The sequence below is a fragment of the Coturnix japonica genome, unplaced genomic scaffold (genome assembly GCF_001577835.2).
Source record: "Coturnix japonica isolate 7356 unplaced genomic scaffold, Coturnix japonica 2.1 chrUnrandom879, whole genome shotgun sequence".
NCBI lineage: Eukaryota > Metazoa > Chordata > Aves > Galliformes > Phasianidae > Coturnix > Coturnix japonica.
The window spans coordinates 4,937-15,479 of NW_015440233.1; the positions used below are offsets into that span (position 1 = coordinate 4,937).

Consider the following 10,543-nt stretch of genomic DNA (forward strand, 5'->3'; position numbering starts at 1 on the left):
GGGAAACCTAATGGGAATCCTAATGGCACCCCAATGGGTATCAGAGTGGGCACCCTAATGGGTATCTGAGTGGGCACCCCAATGGGAAACCTAATGGCACCCCAATGGGAATCCTAATGGCACCCCAATGGGTATCTGAGAGGGCACCCCAATGGGAAACCTAATGGGAATCCCAATGGCACCCCAATGGGAATCCTAGGGGGCACCCTAATGGGTATCTGAGAGGGCATCCCAATGGGAATCCTAATGGCACCCTAATGGGAATCCTAATGGCACCCCAATGGGTATCAGAGTGGGCACCCTAATGGGTATCTGAGAGAGCACCACAATGGGAACCCCAATGGGAATCCTAATGGCACCCCAGTGGGAAACCTAATGGCACCCCAATGGGCACCCTAATGGGAATCCTAATAGCACCCCAGTGGGAATCCTAGGGGGCATCCCAATGGGAATCCCAATGGGAAACCTAATGGCACCCCAATGGGTATCCTAGTGGGCATCCCTATGGGCACACTAATGGGAATCCTAATGGCACCCAAATGGGGATCCTAGGGGGCAACCCAATGGGCACCCAATGGGTATCTGAGTGGGCACCCAAATAGGAATCCCAATGGCACCCCAATGGGTATCAGAGAGGGCACCCCAGTGGGCACCCAATGGGAACCCTAATGGGTATCTGAATGGGCACCCCAATGGGAAACCTAATAGCACCCCAGTGGGGATTGGAGTGGGCATCCCTATGGGCACCCCAATGGGAATCTTAATGGCACCCAAATGGGAATCCTAATGGAAACCTAATGGCACCCCAATGAGTGTCTGAGTGGGCACCCAATGGGGAACTTAATGGTACCCCAATGGGAATCCTAGGGGGCATCACAATGGGAATCCCAATGGGTATCTGAGAGGGCACCCCAATGGGAAACCTAATGGCACCCCAATGGAGATCCTAGGGGGCACCCCAATGGGAATCCTAATGGTACCCCAATGGGTATCTGAGTGGGCACCCAGTGGGAAACCTAATAGCACACCAATGGGGATCTGAGTGGGCACCTCAATGGGAATCCCAATGGGAAACCCAATGGGAAACCTAATGGTACCCCAATAGGAATCCTAGTGGGCGTCCCAATGGGAACCCCAATGGGAATCCCAATGGCACCCTAATGGGTATTTGAGTGGGAACCCCAATGGATATTTGAGAGGGCATCCCAATGGGCACCCCAATTGGAATCCCAATGGCACCCCAATGCGTATCTGAGAGGGCATCCCAATGGGAAACCTAATGGTACCCAAATGGGAATCCCAATGGCACCCCAATGGGAATCCTAATGGTACCCCAATGGGTATCTGAGAGGGGACCCCAATGGGAATCCTAATGGTACCCCAATGGGAAACCTAATGTCACCCCAATGGGAATCCTAGGGGGCATCCCAATGGGAAACCTAATGGCACCCCAATGGGAATCCCAATGGCACCCCAATGGGAATCTGAGAGGGCATCCCAATGGGAATCTTAGGGGGCACCCCAATGGGAATCCCAATGGGAATCTTAATGGAAAACCTAATGGCACCCCAATGGGTATCCTAGGGGGCATCCCAATGGGAATCCTAATGGGTATCAGAGAGGGCACCCCAATGGGAATCCCAATGGCACCCCAATGGGAATCCTAGGGGGCACCCCAATGGGAATCCCAATGGGTATCAGAGAGGGCACCCCAGTGGGCACCTAATGGGAACCCTAATGGGTATCTGAGAGGGCACCCCAATGGGAATCCTAATAGCACCCCAATGGGTATTGGAGTGGGCACCCCGATGGGAACCTAATGGCACCCCAATGGGGATCTAAGAGGGCACCCCACGCTCCATGCATACAATGCTCCATCCATGCACCGCTGCATCCATGCAACACCCAGTCCATGCATTCACTGCTGCACCCACGTGCCACTCCATGCATGCAAAGCCCCACCCATGCAACACTGCATCCTTGCAACACCTTATCTATGCATGCAACACTCCATCCATGCATGCAATGCTGCATCTGTGCAACACCCAGCCCCAATCCATGCATGCACCACTGCAGCCACGCACCACACTGTGCATTCAATGCTCCATCCATGCAGTTCTGCATCTGTGCAACACCCAGTCCATGCATGCAATGCTCTGCCCATGCAGCACTCCATGCATGCAGTGCTGCATTGGTGCAACATCCAATCCATGCATGCGACCCTGCACCACTCCATGCATGCAACGCTCTGTCCATGCAATGCTGCACCCATGCAGCACCGAATCCATGCATGCACTGCTCCACCCATGCACCGCTGCACCCCCACAAACGCTGCATCCATGCAACGCTCTGCCCATGCACCACTCCATCCATGCAACACCCAATCCATGCATGCACTGCTCCGCCCATGCAACGCTCCATCCATGCTCCACGGCATCCATGCAACAATCCGTGCATGCGCTGCTGCACCCATGCATCACTCCATGCATGCAGCCCTCCACCCATGCACCATTGCAGCCATGCAACACCCAGTCCATGCATTCACTGCTGAATCCATGCATCACTCCACCCATGCAGCACCCAATCCATGAGTGCAACACTCTGCCCATGCAATGTTCCACCCATGCACTACTGTATCCATGCAACGCTCTATGCATGCAACACTGCATGCATGCACAGCTACACCCATGCATCACTCCATGCATGCAGCACTCCATCCATGGACCACTGCATCCATGCACCACAACACCCATGCATCACTCCATGCATGCAACACCCAATCCATGCATGCACTGCTGCACCCACGCACCACTCCATGCATTCAATGCTCCATCCATACACTGCTGCACCCTTGCAACACCCAATCCATGCGTGCAACGCTCCATCCATGCACCGCTGCATCCATGCAACTCTCCACCCATGCAACGCCCAATCCATGCACCGCTCTATGCATGCAACACCCAAACCATGCACCACTCTACGCATGCAACGTTGCATCTATGCAACACCCAATCCATGCATGCAATGCTTCCCCCATGCAGCGCTGCACCCCCACAAACGCTGCATCCATGCGATTGCCCAACCCATGCAACGCTCCACCCATGCACCGCTGCATCCCTGCAACGCTCCACCCATGCAACACCCAATCCATGCACCACTCTATGCATGCAACACTGCATGCATGCACAGCCACACCCATGCACCACTCTGTGCGTGCAATGCTGCATCCATGCAGCACCCAATCCATGCACCGTCGCACCCACGCAGCACCCAATCCATGCAACATTGCATCCATGCAACACCCAATCCATGCACCGTCGCACCCATGCAGCACCCAATCCATGCACCGTTGCATCCATGCAGCACCCAATCCATGCACCATTGCATCCACGCAGCACCCAATCCATGCACCGTTGCATCCACGCAGCACCCGATCCATGCACTGTTGCATCCATGCAGCACCCAATCCATGCACCGTTGCATCCACGCAACACCCAATCCATGCACCGTTGCACCCACGCAACACCCAATCCATGCACCGTTGCATCCATGTAACACCCAATGCGTGCAACGGTGCATCCACGCAGCACCCAATCCATGCAACACCCAATGCATGCAACGTTGCATCCACGCAGCACCCAATCCATGCAACACCCAATCCATGCAACGTTGCATCTACGCAACACCCAATGCATGCAACCCTGCACCCACGCAGCACCCAGTCCATGCAACATTGCATCCATGCAGCACCCAGTCCATGCATGCAATGCTCCCCCCATGCAGCGTTGCGGCCATGCAGCACCCAGTCCATGCACCGTTGCATCCACGCAGCACCCAATCCATGCACCGTTGCATCCATGCAGCACCCAATCCATGCAACACCCAATGCATGCAACGTTGCATCCACGCAGCACCCAATCCATGCAACACCCGATGCATGCAACGTTGCATCCACACAGCACCCAATCCATGCAACACACAATGCATGCAACGGTGCATCCACGCAGCGCCCAATCCATGCAACACGCAATCCATGCAACGTTGCATCCACACAGCACCCAATCCATGCAACACCCAATGCATGCAACGGTGCACCCACGCAGCGCCCAATCCATGCAACACCCAATGCATGCAATGTTGCATCCACGCAGCACCCAATCCATGCAACACCCGATGCATGCAACGGTGCATCCATGCACACCAAATCCATGCAAACCGATGCATGCAAAAACGGATCTTGCATCCATGCAGCGCCCAATCCATGCAACAACCCGATGCATTTGCACACGTTGCATCCACACAGCACCCAATCCATGCAACACCACAATCCCATTGCGCAAATCGTGTGCATCTACGCAGCACCCAATCCATGCAACGTTTGCCTCTACGCAGCACCCAATCCATGCAACCATGCACCCATGCAGCACTCCAGTCCATGCAACATTGGCATCCACGCAGCACCCAGTCATGCATGCAATGCTCCCCCCATGCAGCGCTGCACCCCCCGCCCCATTGACGCGGTTCCTTGCAGTGCAGGATGGAGTGCAGGGACGTGTCGGCTGCGACGCTGTACGACGTGCTGCACGACTCCGAGTATTCGCACAAATGGGACCGAAACGTCATCGAGAGCTTCGAACGATCGCCGCGTTCACGCCAACGCCAGACGTGGATACTACGCGATGTGAGGCAGGGCCGGATAGTGGGGGATATGGGACTAATGGGCTTATGGGTGGGTAATGGGTCTATGGGGTCTATGGGGTGTAATGGGGGTCTATGGGGTGTAATGGGGGTCCTATGGGTCATAATGGGTGGTAATAGGGGCCCTATGGGTGATACTGGGTGTCCTATGGGGTGTAATGGGGCTCTATGGGGTACTGGGGCTCTATGGGGTGTAATGGGGTCCGAATGGGGGTTGTGAATGGAGGCACTATGGATTGGAATGGGGCGTCCTATGGGTGTAAATGGGGCACTATGAGGTTGTAAGAGGGGTCTATGGCTGTGTGAGGGGGTCTATAGGTGTAAGTGGGGTCTATGGCTGTGTGAGGGGGTCTATGGCGATAATTGGGGTATGGGTTGTTAAATGGGGATCTTATGGGGGGTAATGGGGCACTATGGGTGTTAATAGCGGGCCCTATGGGGTGGAATGTGGTCTATGGGGGGTAATGGGGTCCTATGGTGCATAATGGTGGTAATAGGGCCCTATGGTGATTACCTGGCGTGTCCGTATGGGGTGTAATGGGGCTCTTATGGGTGTAATAGGGGCACTATGGGTTGTAATGGGGCTCCTATTCGAGTGTAATGGTTGCCCTATTGGGTCATACGTGCCCTATGGATGTTAGGGTCGTCAATGGGGGCACTATGGGGCGGTAATGGGTTTCGCGTATGGGTGGATACTGAGTGTCCTATGCAGGGTGTAATGGGCGGCTCTATGGTGTAATGGGATGCCTATGGGGTGTAATGGTGGCTCTATGGGGTGGAATGGGGGTCTATGGGGTGTAATGGGTGTCCTGTGGGGCACTATGGGGTGTAATGGGGCTCTGTGGGGTGTAATGGCTCTGTGGGGTGGGAATGGGGTCCGTATGGGTGGTAGATGGGGTCCTATGCGTTCATAGTGGGGCTAAATCGGGGGGGCCTAGGTGGATACTGGTGTCCTATGGTGTAATGTGGCTCTATGGGTGAATGGAGGCACAAGAATGTAAGGGGTGCTATGGGTGTAATGGGGCACTTATGGGGTGTAATGAGGGCTCGTATGGGGCTTGTTTGAATGGGGGTCTATGGCGGGTAATGGGGTCTATGGGGATGTAATGAGGGGGTCTTATGGGGTGGAATGGGGGCACTATGGGTGTATGGGGTCCTATGGAGTGGAAATGGGGAACCTATGGGTGTAATGGGGGCTCTTATGGGCCCCATAAATGGGGGTCCTTATGGGTTGTAATGGGTCCTGATGGGGTGTACATGGGGTCTAATGCGGGTGTAATGTGGGCTCTATGGCCATAATGGGGTCATGGTTAATTGGTCGGCACTATGGAGTGTAATGGGTTCCTTATGTGGGTGTATAATGGGGCTCTACTGGAGTGTTAATGGGGCCTATGGGGTCATTTTACTGGGGCCCTATGGGAATTGTTATGGGTCGTATGGGGCCCTTATGTGGGGTGTTAATGGAGGCCCTATAGATTGTAATGGGGGCACTATGGGGTTTTTAATGCGGGTCCTAGGGTGATTACTGAGTGTCCCTATGGGGGGAGATTGGGGGGCATGGGGTTGTTAATAGGGGTCTATGGGGTGTTAATGGTGTGTCTATTGAAGATGTGGGATTACTACGCCTGTGAGCAGGGGGGGATATGGGGGGTATATGGGGTAATGGGGGCTATGGGTGAATGGGTGTCATTATGGGTTAATGGGGGTCCTATGGGGTGAATGGATGGGCTCTATGGATGTAATGGGTGGTCCTATGGGGTGACCGGCGGGGGCACTAATGGAGTGTAATGGGGGTCTATGGGGCTGTAATGTGCCTTTGGGGTGGAAATGGGTCTATCGCGGATGCGTTAATGGTGTCTATGAAAGATGTGGGATACTACGCGTGTGTGGAAGCGAGGGGGGCGATAGGGGTTACATGGGGGGTAGATGGGCGTTAGTGGGGTGGAATGGGGCACGGTGGGGGGGGGGGTTTTTCTAATGGGTGGAATGGGGTCTATGGGGTTGAATAGGGCCTAATGGCCAAAATTAAGGGGTCATAATGGGGGCCCGTATTGGGGTGTAATGGGGGTACTTATGGGGTAGGAATGGGGTCCAATGGGGCGTAATAGGGGCGCTATGGGGGGGGTGATAATGGGGGTGGGCCCTATGGTGATACTGGGTGTCCTATGGGTGTAATGGGGGTCTATGGGATGGGTGTCCTAGTGCAGTTGTAATGAGGGTCTATGGGGGAATGGGGTTCATGGATATGGGCGACCATATGGGTGTAATGGGGGTCTATGGGCTAATGGGGACCTATGGGTGAATAATGGGGCCTCTTATGGGGTTGTAATGGGGTGTCTATGTGGTGTAATGGGGGTCCTGATGGTCTATAAGGGTCGTATAGGGGCCTATGGTGGATACTGGGTGTTCGTATGGGGTATGTAATGGGGCTCTATGGGGTGTAATGAGGGCACTATGGGTCGTAATGGAGTTCTATGGGATTAATGGGTCTGTGGAGGTGAATGGGGGTTATGGGGTGTAATGGGGCTCTATGGGGTGTAATGGGCGGCACTATGGGGTGTTGTTAATGGGGGTCTAGGGTGTAATGGGGGTCCTACTGGGTGTAATGGCGGGCACTAGTGGGTGTAATGGGGGTCTATGGGGTGTAATGGGGGCACTATGGGGTGTAATGGGGGTCTATGGGGTGTAATGGGGGTCCTATGGGGTGTAATGGGGGTCTATGGGGTGTAATGGGGGTCCTATGGGGTGTAATGGGGCCCTATGGGTCATACTGGTGCCCTATGGGATGTTATGGGTCGTAATGGGGGCCCTATGGGGTGTAATGGGGGCACTATGGGGTGTAATGCGTTTCCTATGGGTGATACTGGGTGTCCTATGGGGTGTAATGGGGCTCTATGGGTTGTAATGGTTGCCCCATATGTTGTGCCCCATAAGTCCATGCCCCATAACCCCGCAGGGCGCTGCCCGAAGCCGCTGAAGAACCGCGACGTGGTGACGCTGCGATCGTGGCTGCAAATAGGGGACGTGTTCATCATCATCAACAGATCCGTCAAACACCCGGTCAGATATGGGGTGTATGGGGCCATATAGGGCGCTATGGGGTGATATGGGGTGATATGGGGTGCTATGGGGAGATATGGGGTGCTATGGGGCCATATAAGGCACTATGGCTGCAAATAGGGGACGTGTTCATCATCATCAACAGATCCGTCAAACACCCGGTCAGATATGGGGTTATATGGGGTGCTATGGGGTGATATGGGTGTCCTATGGGATGTAATGGGGTGTTATGGGGTGATACAGGGTGCTATGGGGCCATATAAGGCACTATGGCTGCCAATAGGGGACGTGTTCATCATCATCAACAGATCCGTCAAACACCCGGTCAGATATGGGGCCATATAGGGCGCTATGGGGTGATATGGGGTGATATGGGGTATATGGGGAGCTATGGGGGGTATATGGGGTATATGGGGCCATATAAGGCACTATGGCTGCCAATAGGGGACGGCTTCATCATCATCAACAGATCCGTCAAACACCCGGTCAGATATGGGGCCATATAGGGCGCTATGGGGTGATATGGGGCCATATAGGGTGCTATGGGGTGCTATGGGGTGCTATGGGGAGCTATGGGGTGCTATGGGGCCATATAAGGCACTATGGCTGCAAATAGGGGATGTGTTCATCATCATCAACAGATCCGTCAAACACCCGGTCAGATATGGGGGATATGGGCCAATTAGGCGCTCATTGGTGTGATATGGGGAGCTATGGGTGCTAATGGCGCGTGCTATGGTGGAGCTATGGGGCGCTATGGGGCCATATAAGGCACTATGGCTGCCAATAGGGGACGGCTTCATCATCATCAACAGATCCGTCAAACACCCGGTTAGATATGGGGTTATATGGGGTGCTATGGGGCCATATAGGGCGCTATGGGGTGGTATGGGGTATATGGGGTGCTATGGGGCCATATAAGGCACTATGGCTGCCAGTAGGGGACGGGTTCATCATTATCAACAGATCCGTCAAACACCCGGTCAGATATGGGGCCATATAGGGTGCTATGGGGTGCTATGGGGTGATATGGGGTATATGGGGTGATATGGGGAGCTATGGGGTATATGGGGTGCTATGGGGCCATATAAGGCACTATGGCTGCAAATAGGGGACGGGTTCATCATCATCAACAGATCCGTCAAACACCCGGTCAGATATGGGGCCATATAGGGCGCTATGGGGTGATATGGGGAGCTATGGGGTGCTATGGGGAGCTATATGGGGGTATATGGGGTATATGGGGCCATATAAGGCACTATGGCTGCCAATAGGGGACGGGTTCATCATCAACAGATCCGTCAAACACCCGGTCAGATATGGGGCCATATAGGGCGCTATGGGGTGATATGGGGTGATACGGGGTATATGGGGTGATATAGGGTGATATAGGGCGCTATGGGGTGATATGGGGTATATGGGGTATATGGGGCCATATAGGGTGCTATGGAATGTAATGGGGTATATGGGGTGATATGGGGTATATGGGGCCATATAGGGCGCTATGGGGTGTAATGGGTGTTCTATGGGTCGTAATGGGTGTTATGGGATGATACGGGGTGATATGGGGTATATGGGGTGATATAGGGTGATATGGAGTGATATGGGGGGCTATGGGGCGCTATGGGGCCACCTGTGGGGCACTATGGGATTCTATGGGGCGCTATGGGGCACTAGGGGGCGCTATGATGCAGTATGGGACCATATAGGGGGCTATGGGGTAATATGGGGCACTATGATGTGCTACGGGGTGCTATGGGGACACATATGGGGCTCTATTGGGTGCAATGGGGCACTAGGGGGCGCTATGGTGCACTATGGGGCCATATAGGGGACTATGGGACACTATGGGGTGCTATGGTGCATCATGGGGCACTATGGGGCTCTATGGGGCTCTATATGGCGCTATGGGGCACTATGGGGCACTATGGGGCGCTATGGGGCTCTGCGGGCACTATGGAGCAATATATGGCCACCTATGGGGTGCTATGGGGCCATATAGGGCGCTATGGGGTGCTATGGGGCACTATGGGGTGCTATGGGGCCATATAGGGCACTATGGGGAGCTATGGGACACTATGGGGCCATATAGGGCCACCTATGGGGCTCTATGGGATTCTATGGGGCTCTATGGGATTCTATGGGGCTTTATGGGGCGCTATGGGTCTGAGTGCCCTATATCCGTGCCCCATAGAACTACCCACCCCGTAAGGACGTGGTGCGGGCCGTGTCCATCTGTACCGGGTACCCCCCATGAGCTCTATGGGGCGCTATGGGGCACTATGGGGTTCTATGGGGCTCTGTGGGGTGCTATGGGGCTCTATGGGGCGCTATGGGGCTGAGTGCCCTATATGTGTGCCCCATAGAACTACCCACCCCGTAAGGACGTGGTGCGGGCCGTGTCCATCTGCACCGGGTACCCCCCATGAGCTCTGTGGGGCGCTATGGGGCACTATGGGGTGCTATGGGGTGCTATGGGGCTCTATGGGGCACTATGGGGCCACCTATGGGGCGCTGTGGGGCACTATGGGGCGCTATGGGGCACTAGGGCGCACTAGGGGGTGCTATGGTGCACTATGGGGCCATATAAGGGGCTATGGGACGCTATGGGGCTTTATGGGGCCACATATGGGGCTCTATGGGATGCTATGGGGCACTATGGTGCACTATGGGGCCATATGGGGAGCTATGGGGCACTATTGGGTGCTATGGGGCGCTATGGGGTGCTATGGGGCCATATAGGGCACTATGGGGCGCTATGGGGCACTATTGGGTGCTATGGGGC

At 54.8% G+C, this 10,543-nt stretch overlaps 1 protein-coding gene and 1 long non-coding RNA gene across 2 annotated transcripts in view; one reads left to right on the forward strand and one right to left on the reverse strand.

Moving 5' to 3' along the window:
* LOC116652716 overlaps window positions 1–4,196 on the reverse strand; it is a 6,957-nt gene extending 2,761 nt beyond the window's left edge. Inside the window, exon 1 of the mRNA XM_032441945.1 lies at window positions 8–4,196. Coding sequence (XP_032297836.1) covers window positions 2,978–4,195 — 1,218 coding nt within the window. The 5' untranslated portion in view covers window position 4,196 and the 3' untranslated portion in view covers window positions 8–2,977. The remainder of the gene's footprint in view (window positions 1–7) is intronic.
* A 2,366-nt stretch (window positions 4,197–6,562) lies between these two features.
* On the forward strand, window positions 6,563–10,007 carry LOC116652717. The gene is made up of 3 exons (XR_004305861.1): window positions 6,563–6,582; window positions 7,655–7,758; window positions 9,953–10,007. It is a non-coding gene; the product is annotated as an uncharacterized LOC116652717 (long non-coding RNA).
* The last annotated feature ends 536 nt before the right edge of the window (window positions 10,008–10,543 follow it).